Genomic DNA, 14,355 nt, shown 5'->3' on the forward strand with positions numbered 1-14,355 from the left:
ACACACGATTTTTGTCACTCGTGCTTGCTCTCATAGCTTAAGTGTGAACTTGGGGCCAGATTCAGGAGCTTATTGTTTATAAATAATTGTCTTTTGTTATGTGAACAAAAGGCTATTATAAACAAACAATACTTAAGACACATTTTAACTTGGGAGAACATTGTGAATCCTGCCCCTGCAGGTCTCACAGTTGAATTTAAACACTACAAAACTTGCCTTATAATCACATTTAATGTTCTCCTTGTATAAGCCCCCTAATAAATATGCAATTGCAGTCTACCGGCTGCTATCATGTTATAGCTTAAGGTAATTAAGAAATAAAATAAAGTGCATGTCTAACTCAAGTTGCCTATTCTATAATTTACTGCTGATAGTGTTTTGGCCTCAACCCAGACGCAGACTGAAGAATTGGGAGGCGACAGCAATTGTACAGCCAAAACGTTTCGCCAGACATGACCGGCTTACGTTGGAACCGAACTGGCGCTTCAATCAGTAGACTTCAGAACTTCTTTGCCCGCATGTTTCAGTGTTTTAAAGGACGATAACAGACATGCAGTCCTGTGAGCCCAGTACTGACACATTTACTGTGTGTTGATTGTTTTTCTCTTTCACTCAATGTAGTGTGTTCATGTTATCCAGCCTATATAACACCATATATTCCAGTCATATTGTCACTCTAGTTAACCAGCTGTTAGAAAGCTGCTGCTATCAGATATAATCATAAACAACTTTGTCGTTTTACAACACTAATTCGAAATAACTGCTTCTAAGTTTTCCTAAAACGACCACTGTGAGCTTAGGTCTAACCAATTTGTAATAAAAAGCGCCCACGTCGAATACATTTTAAACCGAGTACAGGTGAAAATCGAATCTTTGTTTGTTCGTTCTCATTCCTGTGCATATGATAAGTTTTGTGGTCTACATTCCGCTGCCAAACGAGAAAGGATTGACAATTAAAAGTGAGGACCAACCTTGTATTCGTTGCCTCCCATTATTTACAAGAGAACATCCCTGGGAAAGAGGTTGGGTGGGGATCGAAAACGCCCATACCATATCAAATTATTTTTTTTTATTTGTTCTAAAAGAGCGAGCGACGACTAGTGAAAAAATGGAAATGACACTGCTATGAGAATATTGTCGTTTGTCTAAAGGGAAACGGATAAGATCGAACAAAAAACACGATAAATTAAATAAGATTCAACTCAACGGTCTGTGTGCTACTGTCTGTGTCCACCTGTTTTTCAAATTAATGTACCATAACCGACAGACATAAAAAAAAAAAAGAAAATATTTATCTGCAGCACTTCCTTTCTAGTATCTATAATCGAGTTCAGTTAAGGAGTTAGTTCCCTTCGCGACAAAGTGAATCGTTTTTCAGTGGGTTTCATATTGACCAACGGTTGCAAAATTTAGTCAAACGAGTTATCGAGGCTTGGAATGGAACTTGTGATCTGTTTCCTTTCGCTTCTTTATTGGAGTGCTGGTAGGTACCTACATCATGTTTTTCTTATTTTATACTAAATTACTTTTTTGAAAAGCTCTTTAAGTAAAAAATCCTATGAAAAAGAAAGTGTGTATACAGCAAAATCATCTTTCTATTTCTTTGGTAAGGAGCTTTCAATTTTTGGGTAACAATATCCTGTTCAAGGAGGATCCGATCACCACCATTTGTTGCGTTTCTAGACTGTTCGGAAAGAATAAGAAGCGTCATATCTTCCAATTGATAGGAAAAACGTGAACTGAATTGTGTCTTAGAGTTATGCCTCCCATCGCATCTTGGAAGCAAAACCTAAAGCAGAGATCACGGACTCGAATCCTGCCCCGGCTTTCAGGCTTTCATTCGCTTAAACTGCGATCGCGAATTTCGTATATTTCACTTTCATCTCATCATCACCTCAACTGGTATATTACGAATTCACAAAATGACCAGCTTCCAGTTGGCTTGATAGCTCAGTTGATAGAGCACTGCACCGGTATCGGAGAAGTCATGGGTTCGAATCCCGTTAAAGCTTTGGAACTTTTTAAAGGCAATCTCTCCGCAGCTAACATGACCGCGGCGGTCTCTCAATTATTAAAAACTAAAGCAACTTGGAAACGACTAAAGGCACAATCAAGCAGGTGCGCACAAACGAGAATTTGGGGCCGGCAAAGGCGGGAATAACTCTCCAATATAAAAACTATTTCGGCTGGTTAAAGTTATTTAGGGTGGCTGGCTTATTCCACTGAAGGAGCCAGTTCACAGCTTATGTGATTTCAAGAGCTGACTGTAGAATTACAGTATATCTACCACAGGCCTCATTGAGCTTGAAATTTGCTGTCATTTCAAAACCTAAAAATGTTTGTCTGTCAGCAGAAACAATGAAATAATTGTCAAGTTTGTTATAAATTATCACCCCAGTGTAATAAAACTGTCGATTAGTGCATCTGGTCAGACACAGAGTAGGCCGATATGGATTGAAACTTGAAAAACTCGGTTAGGCTAATGCTTTTCAAGTTCTTGCATTTTTGTTTCCAAAACTCGCTAGAACAGATCACGAACAGATTCCTTTTAATAATTGAGTCGACTTCTTTCCTTTTCGTCATTCTAGAATTATTTGGCAGCTGATTGAAGGTCTTATTTCATCGCTTTTAACAAAAGATACCAAAACCCCCCATGGTACTTCCCCTTTGAGCTTATAATTTGATTGCATCATTTCTACACCACCTTTTTTTGGGGAGGGGGGGAGGGGGGGACAGGGGTAGAGATAGTGAATATTCGTGAGTAGTACTGAGGTTCTACTAGCGTGCAAGCGTTTTCTTTTCTTTTTTTCTTATAAATGATGTTCATAACGCGACTTAAAAGCCCCTCTGTGACGTTCAGTACACGAGACAACTTTTTAACGCAACGTAGCGCGCGGACAACTTTTTAAGGGAACATTCTGTTGCTGCAATGCGTTGCCTGGTTTCGAAGAGAGGTTAAATACTTGCGCTGTGTTTGCGCGACACAATTGCTTTATAAAACGTTGTCCGCGAGTTGTTGCACAAAAACAACTTCTAAAGCAACAATGTTGCATTGAAAACCGTCCCATGCCGACCTGATTAAACGGGTAGTTGTCATTCCATGCCAACTTCACTTGCAGGTTTTGCGCAACAGCAACAACAACCCCGACAACTTTGTCTCCGCTGTGTAAGCAACATTTCCTGGTCCGGCTGTGACATAAACACTACATATAAGTCCTTTTGTGGAGGCCAACACCAGAGATGTGCCGCTGTAATGGAAGCCCCAACCCGAAGAGACAAGATTAGATACATCAAAAAATGTGTGTCACGTTTGGATAATCCCTGCAGGGAGAGACGCCGCGAGGAATGCAGAATAACCTTTTGCGAAAAGGACCTCTGTAACTTTGCGCTCACTCCAACAGCTACCCTCATTGCATCTGCGTTCCGCTGCAAGCAATGTGAGAGCAAAATTTCGTGGGGTGACTGTGACAACAAGGCGGTGGACGTATTCTGCGGGGCCGGCTTTCGAAAGTGTTTTAAACGCAGGTTTACGGAGGACGGCGTTACAGTGTATTCAAAGGGTTGCACGGTTCCGCTTGCCTGCGGCGATTCACAAGTTAGAAAAGGCGAATAACGACCAACGCAACATTACTTGCTGTGGTCAACATGTTTGCAACATGGCGGAGAGAAATGGTGCATCTGTTTTCCTCATGGGGGTTCTGCTTCTTGGAAGTATGATTTTTACTGGTACGGTAGTATTCCATTTCCGAATGAAATAAATAAACTTTGTTAGTTTAGTGTAAAATATGAGCGCTTCCTCTGTACTCAGGGAAAAACGTATCGAACGAGAAGAACACGATAGCGTGCCCAACAAACGCCTGAGCAGCAGTGTGAAAATTTAAATTTACATTTCCAAATTCAAATTCGACCTGGAACGCACGGACACCTTTGAACGAGCCCCTAGAGCTCTTTGGTGCTTCGTGGGTAAATAAATTGTATTTACATTTACGCTTAAACGATATGCGATGGAAATTCAGGTTCAGAAGCCCGTGCTGGCGATTGTCCGGCAAACTGCTGTCAATGGGTTCGCACACCTAATATCAAAGAATAAATTGACCTAACTTGTCCCAATACGTTTTCTTATAAAAATATTAGGGAGAATTTATTAAAATGTCAAGAATTAACCTTAGGGGTTGAACAAGCATTGATATTATAGGGAGAAATTTGATGTTGATCACCGTTAGGGCTTAAAGGGTTAACTTGTGGCCAACCAGCAACCAGCCGCTGTAATTTTATCGAAGTGTAAAGGAAATAAAATTTGTAAGCTTTGCGAGTCACTTTGCTGTCTGCCTGGTAGTTTTAGGAACGGAAAGAATCGGTCGGATGGCTTTCTAGGGGCTCAATAGCGTTTTGAATTATTTTACAATCAACGTTCGCCTGGCGGACATCTCGCTATCACGGTCTCATTCACTGACCCCAGGAGTGCTTACCATTTACATGGAAAACCCGGAAATTCCAGTTGGAAAATCAAATGGTACGCATCATTCCATTTGGAGTACTTCTGAAATTATGGGCTTCTGGTCAAAGTGATGCATTGGTATTACTCCTTTTGCGATTTACAGCTGATGTTCATACATTTTGCAAATCATTTCGTATTTATGTCGAGAATTTCCATCCAGGTGGTTTGCGTAAATGGTAGGCACCCCTGGAGTCTCTATCCGTATTTAATGATTCCTTGAGTCAGTTCTAAAAATAAATCTACTCGAGAAAGGGTTCACTCCAAGAGAGATGAGGCTCCGGACCATGAGTTGAAACGACGCCAAAGAATTATTACTGAACGTAACTACCATTATTACGGAGTGCATTGAGGGTTGACTGTAGATATCGACCCACAAAGTTTTACGTACGGCAATATGACTGCCCGCAGGACGTTGACAATTACAAGATAAGAGCGAGGTGTGGTGGACCACAACAATGTAGTATTCCCTCTCTAAATGGCTTACAGGGCAAGGGAAGGACCCGATCTTACCGCAACTATCCATGCAGAGGGTTCTAGTACCGGGGTGGGTAACACTCACATACGCACAGTTTCTTTACCACCTTATCACAATGAATTTATTCAAGGCAACAGTTCAATTCTTGTGATTTTAACTTTTTTAAGTACAAAACTCTTTTTTTTTTCTTCATTTTTCTCAACTGAGTAAATCGAGCTTTTGCGATAGCACTGAAATACTGACACTATAAACAAACTACGAGCCACCCTAACTACTATAAAATAGCATGTACGCCAGAATGAACGCTACTTTTTAAGTAGCAGTACTTAAAACAAAAACAAAAAGTTCACAGGGGTAATTCATTAAGCTTTTGTATTCCTTTTGATAGAGTCAAAATTTCTGCCATAGAAAATACTACGAAGCGACTTTAGCCCTTTCAATACGGTGGTGTCCCAGGATGAGACACTCAGCTATGAAATGTCATTCTAACCTTTGAGTCTATGGACAGAAATCCTGAAATGTGACGATTGAAATAAAAAATGCTTCTGTCCTGTAGTGCTGTAAACTGCATTAAAAACTTGGCAGTTCTAGTTTTTGAGTCTGCATATAATTCCTAAAGTGGAAAAATTCAAATGAAAGCCATTTAGAAAAACGACGCATTCCTACCGCGATTTATAAATTCCTGACATCACCTAAATTAACTTTCCAAACACTCTTAGAGCGGTTTTCAGTTTAGTTTCGAAAGTAATTCGCGTTTGGTTTGGTTTTGCATTACTACGCTCTGTGATTGATTAACAAAACTCGCGCCACTTTCTCAACCAATGGGAACCCAAACCAAAACCAATCGTGTTTTCGCCGCACGCGTTTTCCCGCGCTTGGCGCCAGTTACATGTCTTTGCTTCGAATTCTGATTGGCTCGTTGTGTTGTTTACATCTGTTGCGATTGGCCAGAGTAGCTACTTTGGTTTTGGTTTTACGACACTCAATTGGAAACCACTCTATGTACCAATAGTAGCGTAACGGGTTATGCCATAGTTGTACACATTTCAAAAAAGATCTTTTACGCTCTGTCTAACACTTCGAAACAGCAACAATGTAATTCTGGTGCCATATTTAGGAAGTCCTCCTAAGCCAACAATTGTTTCTTAACAATGGGCTATTGTTAGTCCCACAATAGACCTTTGTAAAGCCCCAGTGCCCAGTTGTTCAAAGTCCGATTAAACTTATCCTGGGTTAAAGTGAACTTTGATTCGAGCTTTATTACTAACCAATAAAGACTCTTCAAAAAGATTTTTGTCCTTCAGTTTTGACGCACACTTTTTTTTACCATTAGCTTAAAAAGAGTTTTAAAACAATTTTTAATGAGCCAGGTGAAAACGTCGCTTAACTTTTAATCGTGGATTAGCGTTAATCGGCTTTTGAACAACCCGGCCCAGAACACTAGATGGTATGAGCGGATGGTGAGGATGATTGGTGAAAACAGACTGTGAAAGCAGTCACCATTTTTCTTCAAAGATGGTGGAAAGCGCGATTGCTGGGAGAATGGAGAATTTTCATTTCATTTTTCATTAAGAACAGGAGGAAAACGGAAAATGACGCTTCAGAAACGTACAAAACAATAAGAGGAAAATAACGCAGATGAACAAGAATCGTTAAAGTCGGAGAACATATACACGACTAATGTTTCCAAATTCAGTGCCAATCCGTGGCACAGCGTAAATCACATGCCTTCCATTCGGAGATCTTCGGAAGAGGCGAGGTCTTCTTCGGTATCCCCTCGGTATCCGAGATCGCCATCAGATGTCACACCACTACCAAGGATGGTGGTTTGATCTCTCAATCCCTTCAGAGTTCCTGAGCGACTGCGTTCAGCAGCGTCTTCTTCACCCGCCCTCGGTGTTCCAGAACCCTGGACCCCTTCCTCCTCCTCCTCCTCCTCCTCCTCTTCCTCCTCCTCCTCCTCTTCCTCATCCTCCACCTCGGTCTCAGAGTTGACAGGAGTGCTTGCCTCTTCTGTAGCGCTGTCGACAACAGAGGCGGCGTCTGTGTAGAGAGAAGTTGAACTGCCTCCTGCAGTCATGTATGCAGCAGTATCCGTATCCGAGGTAACATCTTCTTTAGCACTCATGAAAGATTCCGTATCGCTATCTGGCTCCTCGGGGCTTTCCGACCTGGCTGATTTTGAAGAGCCGTTTGGTTGGTCTGCCTGTTCTTGTTCATGCTCTTCCTCTTCGTCTATCACTGTGTTACTGGAGATTTCCAAAAGTGAGCCTGAGGGTGATATGTCGCCACCTTCCCCACTTGTATGTGGCGGGCTTTGTAAAGACGAAGTGTACGATTTCTTGACTGTATAGGGGTCCCTTCCTGGCGTCCCTTCAAAGTTTATCTGGTACGTTACAGTTTGGTTCCCATCGATGGAGGATGAATGCGACGCCAACCTCTCTTCAAGACGTGACGCAGAAAAGTCAGTTTTTGCGTGACCTCCGTTGGTTTGCGTGACAGTTTGGCGCACTTCAGACCTAACCGCGTGGTGGGTCAGCGTCGTGCTTTCATTGGAGGCTCTAAAAGAGTGGTTTTCCAACTCAAAAGGGGATTGCTCAGTAAGCTGTGTGACACTCAGTGTCACGGACACGATGACGTTACCATTGTTACTGTGTTCAGGAATTGTCACGCTACTAACATAAGACTGTTTGGAGGAGACCACCTGTCGGCGAACAGTACTCGTCACGGTCTTCACAGAACTCTCGGTTTTCTCTGACACATGGCGAGTGCCACTGAATGACGCCGCCATTGTTCATCTTGATGAAGGCGAGATATTAAGGCTACTACGGTACCCCGCTACCTGCTTCTCTTCCGTGTCAGGCTTACGAGTGTTTGTATGACCCAAGCTGGGGATTGCAGCCTGCAAATCTACTGCGCTTTCACACTGAATGGCTTCGTTCCCATGCTCCTGCTTAGTAGAGTTCGCAAGCTCTAAGTTGGAGACACCTTCCTCGATTCCTAGTTCCTGCACAACATCCAAATCTGCCAGGTTTCCTTCTTCCGGTGCAGAGCTGAGTGTTGACGAGTCCTCAGGGGCTGGGATGTAATCTTGAGAAGTAGTCTTTACCAAGGCAGTTTTGACTGGTGAGTCGGAATCAGGGAGCACGGGTCCGCGTAACTGCGGATTACTATCAGTGACATCTTCTGATGGGGGACCATCTTTGAAGTCTTTGCTGGCAGCTTCAGAGAATACATCACTGCTGCTCTCTGCTAGAATGGAATCTGAGCCACCAGTGGGTGTTTCCTCGCTTATGTTCCTATTCCGTGTAAATTCCAATGAACTTTCTCGTTGCTCAAGTACGTCTTGTTTCATCAACTCTGGTGTTTCGTGCAGTCCTATACCAGCCCCCTTTGAGTCTTCGATGAGTTCTGTAACTAAATGCACGTAGCAACAAAAATAATAAAAACCAAGATTAAAAACTCCGCACCTCCCTCAAACTTTTATCCATTTGAATGTGGTTCTAACTTTTACGACTTAAGAGTGTCACCACTGAAATGAAAACTCTTGAGCAGTACTTCCCTGTAGCGTTGTTTATTTTACTGTACTCGATGGGTCTAACACTCTAACATTTGAACCACTAGATCACAACATAAATACTTATAGGGAACTATATTTCTGACGCGATAACCAGTCTGTATGCCAAATTGAATTCCTCGAGGGAGGAATAGAGAGGACCCTGGGAACGAGGTTGAGTTTGAATCATATGACGTGCATTGTTCCCATAGACCACCGCGTCCACTTTGCGATTTGGTCAAACATCTGCTAACCGACGAGCCCGAAAACTCTAGTCACAGGTTTTGGAATGATTTTTGCGTCTTCAACCTGCCTGATTAAGAGCCACCCGCCTTCCTAACAAACCAATCGGATAACAAATCAGTTATTCGGATCGGATGATACAAACTGTTGCGCATGTTTCACCCAGCCATAAAAATAGAAACTTGCCTGGATCACACTTGTAAGATAGGTATAAGAATAAGCACAAACAAACATATGAGAAATACTGTGTGAAATGGTACCGTGAGACGGAGAGTACTTTTGATTTTCTCGTGCTCTGAATGCGCCAGATCAGCTTGCATTTACCTCACGACGGTTCACACCTGTGGCATAAGCTCCAGTACCCCTAAAATATGCATAAGCATAAGTCGAAAGAGAAAACAACTTCTTTTCTTATGCTCATGCTTGAGTTTATCTCACACCAATTCACACACGATTTTTGTCACTTGTGCTTGCTCTCATAGCTTAAGTGTGAACTTGGGGCCAGATTCAGGAGCCTATTGTTTATAAATAATTGTCTTTTGTTATGTGAACAAAAGGCTATTATAAACAAACAATACTTAAGACACATTTTAACTTGGGAGAACATTGTGAATCCTGCCCCTGCAGGCCTCACAATTGAATGTAAACACTACAAAACTTGCCTTATAATCACATTTAATGTTCTCCTTGTATAAGCCCCCTAATAAATATGCAATTGCAGTCTACCGGCTGCTATCATGTTTTAGTATAAATCTACTAGTGTTCTATCACGAATGCCGTTCTCTGATTGGCTACGCTACTCGGTATCTATTCTGTGATAGATAGTGAGTAGCGATTTTCAACAAAACGGCGCCCGCTTCTTCGCGTTTTCGAAGTGTCTGCGATGAGGAAATAGATAATTTACTTGTTTAGTTTTGAACGACTAGTAGATTTATACTAAAACAATTAGATTATTCGCTCTCGATTTCTATGCGTGATATTTGATTCGGGCTTCGCCCTCATCAACTATCACGCGATAGAAATCTCGAGCTCATAATCTAATTGTTAAATAGCTTAAAGTAATTAAGAAATAAAATAAAGTGCATATCTAACTCAAGTTGCCTATTCTATAATTTAAACTGATAGTGTTTTGGCCTCAACCCAGACGCAGAGTGAAGAATTAAGAGGCGACAGCAATTGTACAGCCAAAAAGTTTCGCCAGACATGACCGGCTTTCGTTCGAACCGAACTGGGACTTCAATTAGTAGACTTCAGAACTTCTTTGCCCGCATGTTTCAGTGTTTTAAAGGACGATAACAGACATGCAGTCCTGTGAGCCCAGTACTGACACATTTACTGTGTGTAGATTGTTTTTCTCTGTCACTCAATGTAGTGTGTTTATGTTATCCAGCCTATATATCACCATATATTCCACTCATATTGTCACTCTAGTTAACCAGCTGTTAGAAAGCTGCTGCTATCAGATACAATCATAAACAAATTTGTTGTTTTACAACACCAATTCGAAATAACTGCTTTTAAGTTTTCCTAAAACGACCACTGTGAGGTTAGGTCTAATCAATTTGTAATAAAAAGCGCCCACGTCGAATACATTTTAAACCGAGTACAGGTGAAAATCGAATCTTTGTTTGTTCGTTCTCATTCCTGTGTATATGATAAGTTTTGTGATCTACATTCCGCTGCCAAACGCAGAAAGGATTGACAATAGAGTGTGTGCACGGCGGCCATGTTGGAGGACTAAAACAATAGAAGATATTTGCATAAAAATAGAATATATTTCCCAAAGGAAAATCATTGTATTGTTTCGGTCCTCCAACATGGCCGTCGTGCACACACTCTATTAAAAGTGAGGACCAACCTCGTATTCGTTCCCTCCCATTATTTACAAGAGAATATCTCTGGAAAAGAGGTTGGTTGGGGATCGAAAACGCCCATACCATATTAAATTAGTTTTTTTTATTTGCTCTAAAAGAGAGAGCGACGACTAGTGAAAAAATGGAAATGACACTGCTATGAAGATATTGTCGTTTGTCTAAAGGGAAACGGATAAGATCGAACAAAAAACACGATAAATTAAATAAGATTCAACTCAACGGTCTGTGTGCTACTGTCTGTGTCCACCTGTTTTATTCAAATTAATGTACCGTACCCGACAGACATAAAAAAAAAAAGAAAATATTTTACTGCAGCACTTCCTTTCTAGTATCTATATTCGAGTTCAGTTAAGGAGTTAGTTCCCTTCGCGACAAAGTGAATCGTTTTTCAGTGGGTTTCATATTGACCAACGGTTGCAAAATTTAGTCAAACGAGTTATCGAGGCTTGGAATGGAACTTGCGATCTGTTTCCTTTCGCTTTTTTGTTGGAGTGCTGGTAGGTACCTACATCATGTTTTACTTATTTTATACTAAATTACTTTTTTGAAAAGCTCTTTAAGTAAAAAATCCTATGAAAAAGAAAGTGTGTATACAGCAAAATCACCTTTCTATTTCTTTGGTAAGGAGCGTTCAATTTTTGGGTAACAATATTCTGTTCAAGGAGGATCCGATCACCACCATTTGTTGCGTTTTTAGACTGTTCGGAAAGAATAAGAAGCGTCATATCTTCCAATTGATAGGAAAAACGTGAACTGAATTGTGTCTTAGAGTTATGCCTCCCATCGCATCTTGGAAGCAAAACCTAAAGCAGAGATCACGGACTCGAATCCGGCCCCGGCTTTCAGGCTTTCATTCGCTTAAACTGCGATCGCGAATTTCGTATATTGCACTTTCATCTCATCATCACCTCAACTGGTATATTACGAATTCACAAAATGACCAGCTTCCAGTTGGCTTGATAGCTCAGTTGATAGAGCACTGCACCGGTATCGCAGAAGTCATGGGTTCGAATCCCGTTAAAGCTTTGGAACTTTTTAAAGGCAATCTCTCCGCAGCTGACATGACCGCGGCGGTCTCTCAATTATTAAAAACTAAAGCAACTTGGAAACGACTAAAGGCACAATCAAGCAGGTGCGCACAAACGAGAATTTGGGGCCGGAAAAGGCGGGAATAACTCTCCAATATAAAAACTATTTCGGCTGGTTAAAGTTATTTAGGGTGGCTGGCTTATTCCACTGAAGGAGCCAGTTCACAGCTTATGTGATTTCAAGAGCTGACTGTAGAATTACAGAATATCTACCACAGGCCTCATTGAGCTTGAAATTTGCTGTCATTTCAAAACCTAAAAATGTTTGTCTGTCAGCAGAAATAAAGAAATAATTGTCAAGTTTGTTATAAATTATCACCCCAGTGTAATAAAACTGTCGATTAGTGCATCTGGTCAGACACAGAGTAGGCAGGTATGAATTGAAACTTGAAAAACTCGGTTAGGCTAATGCTTTTCAAGTTCTTGCATTTTTGTTTCCAAAACTCGCTAGAACAGATCACGAACAGATTCCTTTCAATAACTGAGTTGACTTCTTTCCTCTCGTCATTCTAGCATTATTTGGCAGCTGATTGAAGGTCTTATTTCATCGTTTTTAACAAAAGATGCCAAACCCCCCATGGTACTTCCCCTTTGAGCTTATAATTTGATTGCATCATTTCTACACCACCTTTTTTTTTGGGGGGGGGGGGGGGGGGACAGGGGTAGAGATAGTGAATATTGGTGAATAGTAGGTTCTACTAGCGTGCAAGCGTTTTCTTTTCTTTTTTTCTTATAAATGATGTTCATAACGCGACTTAAAAGCCCCTCTAATTTAGCGGCCAACCGCTAACGAGGTGACGTTCAGTACGCGAGACAACTTTTTAACGCAACGTAGCGCGCGGACAACTTTTTAAGGGAACATTCTGTTGCTGCAATGCGTTGCCTGGTTTCGAAGAGAGGTAAAATACTTGCGCTGTGTTTGCGCGACACAATTGCTTTATAAAACGTTGTCCGCGAGTTGTTGCACAAAAACAACTTCTAAAGCAACAATGTTGCATTGAAAACCGTCCCATGCCGACCTGAGTAAACAAGTAGTTGTCATTCCATGCCAACTTCACTTGCAGGTTTTGCGCAACAGCAACAACAACCCGGACAACTTTGTCTTCGCTGTGAAAGCCTTATTTCCTGGTCGGACTGTGACATGAACACTACATATAAGTCCTTTTGTGGAGGCCAACACCAGAGATGTGCAGCTGTAATGGAAGCCCCAACCCGAAGAGACAAGATTAGATACATAAAAAAATGTGTGTCACGTTTGGATAATCCCTGCAGGGAGAGACGCCGCGAGGAATGCAGAATAACCTTTTGCGAAAAGGACCTCTGTAACTTTGCGCTCACTCCAACAGCTACCCTCATTGCATCTGCGTTCCGCTGCAAGCAATGTGAGAGCAAAATTTCGTGGGGTGACTGTGACAACAAGGCGGTGGAAGTATTCTGCGGGGCCGGCTTTCGAAAGTGTTTTAAACGCAGGTTTACGGAGGACGGCGTTACAGTGTATTCAAAGGGTTGCACGGTTCCGCTTGCCTGCGGCGATTCACAAGTTAAAATGCCGAATAACGACCAACGCAACATTACTTGCTGTGGTCAACATATTTGCAACATGGCGGAGAGAAATGGTGCGTCTGTTTTCCTCATGGGGGTTCTGCTTCTGGGAAGTATGATTTTTACTGGTAGTATTCCATTTCCAATGAAATAAATAAATTTTGTTAGATTAGTGTAAAATATGAGCGCTTCCTCTGTACTCAGGGAAAAACTTGTCGAACGAGAAGAACACGATAGCGTGCCCAACAAACGCCTGAGCAGCAGTGTGAAAATTTAAATTTACATTTCCAAATTCAAATTCGACCTAGAACGCACAGACACCTTTGAACGAGTTCCTAGAGCTCTTTGGTGCTTCGTGGGTAAATAAATTGTATTTACATTTACGTTTAAACGATATGCGATGGAAATTCAGGTTCAGAAGCCCGTGCTGGCGATTGTCCGGCAAACTGCTGTCAATGGGTTCGCACACCTAATATCAAAGAATAAATTGACCTAACTTGTCCCAATACGTTTTCTTATAAAAATATTAGGGAGAATTTATTAAAATGTCAAGAATTAACCTTAGGGGTTGAACAAGCATTGATATTATAGGGAGAAATTTGATGTTGATCACCGTTAGGGCTTAAAGGGTTAACTTGTGGCCAACCAGCAACCAGCCGCTGTAATTTTATCGAAGTGTAAAGGAAATAAAATTCGTAAGCTTTGCGAGTCACTTTGCTGTCTGCCTGGTAGTTTTAGGGACGGAAAGAATCGGTCGGATGGCTTTCTAGGGGCTCAATAGCGTTTTGAATTATTTTACAATCAACGTTCGCCTGGCGGACATCTCGCTATCACGGTCTCATTCACTGACCCCAGGAGTGCTTACCATTTACATGGAAAACCCGGAAATTCCAGTTGGAAAATCCAATGGTGCGCATCATTCCATTTAGAGTACTTCTGAAATTATGGGCTTCTGGTCAAAGTGATGCATTGGTATTACTCCTTTTGCGATTTACAGCTGATGGTCATACATTTTGCATGTTAAGACAAGCTAAATCATTTCGTATTTATGTCGAGAATTTCCATCCGGGTGGTTTGCG

The 14,355-nt window shown here is 41.6% G+C and overlaps 5 protein-coding genes across 5 annotated transcripts in view; 3 read left to right on the top strand and 2 right to left on the bottom strand.

The window, feature by feature from the left end:
* Positions 1–14,355, top strand: part of LOC146462070 (dipeptidyl peptidase 9-like) — a 203,213-nt gene that overhangs the window by 82,404 nt on the left and 106,454 nt on the right. The gene's annotated exons all lie outside the window — the stretch shown is intronic.
* LOC146462077 (uncharacterized) lies at positions 1,284–4,316 on the top strand. The gene is made up of 2 exons (XM_085086195.1): positions 1,284–1,483; positions 3,120–4,316. The coding sequence occupies exons 1-2, from the start codon at positions 1,438–1,440 to the stop codon at positions 3,611–3,613; spliced, it is 540 nt and encodes a 179-aa protein (XP_084942321.1). The 5' UTR covers positions 1,284–1,437; the 3' UTR covers positions 3,614–4,316.
* LOC146462078 (uncharacterized) lies at positions 5,305–7,767 on the bottom strand. Its single transcript, XM_085086193.1, has 2 exons — positions 6,952–7,767; positions 5,305–6,915 (listed from the first exon to the last, which is right to left on the bottom strand). The coding sequence occupies exons 1-2, from the start codon at positions 7,762–7,764 to the stop codon at positions 6,694–6,696; spliced, it is 1,035 nt and encodes a 344-aa protein (XP_084942319.1). The 5' UTR covers positions 7,765–7,767; the 3' UTR covers positions 5,305–6,693.
* On the bottom strand, positions 7,767–8,394 carry LOC146462079 (uncharacterized). The gene has a single exon (XM_085086194.1). It carries the CDS (start codon positions 8,326–8,328, stop codon positions 7,768–7,770), a length of 561 nt encoding a protein of 186 aa, XP_084942320.1. The 5' UTR covers positions 8,329–8,394; the 3' UTR covers position 7,767.
* On the top strand, positions 10,991–13,988 carry LOC146462080 (uncharacterized). The gene is made up of 2 exons (XM_085086174.1): positions 10,991–11,143; positions 12,799–13,988. Exons 1-2 carry the CDS (start codon positions 11,098–11,100, stop codon positions 13,428–13,430), a joined length of 678 nt encoding a protein of 225 aa, XP_084942300.1. The 5' UTR covers positions 10,991–11,097; the 3' UTR covers positions 13,431–13,988.

This window comes from Pavona decussata, unplaced genomic scaffold (genome assembly GCF_977016875.1).
Source record: "Pavona decussata unplaced genomic scaffold, jaPavDecu1.1 SCAFFOLD_192, whole genome shotgun sequence".
NCBI lineage: Eukaryota > Metazoa > Cnidaria > Anthozoa > Scleractinia > Agariciidae > Pavona > Pavona decussata.

Bases quoted from the DNA above. Each gene is read 5' to 3' on its own strand.
- LOC146462077 (XM_085086195.1), top strand. From the start codon at position 1,438: ATGGAACTTGTGATCTGTTTCCTTTCGCTTCTTTATTGGAGTGCTG. The intron at 1,484-3,119 runs GTAGGTACCTAC...CTTCACTTGCAG, and splicing joins GCTTCTTTATTGGAGTGCTG to GTTTTGCGCAACAGCAACAA.
- LOC146462078 (XM_085086193.1), bottom strand. From the start codon at position 7,764: ATGGCGGCGTCATTCAGTGGCACTCGCCATGTGTCAGAGAAAACCGAG. The intron at 6,916-6,951 runs GTGGAGGATGAG...GAGGAGGAAGAG, and splicing joins CTGTCAACTCTGAGACCGAG to GAGGAGGAGGAGGAGGAGGA.
- LOC146462079 (XM_085086194.1), bottom strand. From the start codon at position 8,328: ATGAAACAAGACGTACTTGAGCAACGAGAAAGTTCATTGGAATTTACA.
- LOC146462080 (XM_085086174.1), top strand. From the start codon at position 11,098: ATGGAACTTGCGATCTGTTTCCTTTCGCTTTTTTGTTGGAGTGCTG. The intron at 11,144-12,798 runs GTAGGTACCTAC...CTTCACTTGCAG, and splicing joins GCTTTTTTGTTGGAGTGCTG to GTTTTGCGCAACAGCAACAA.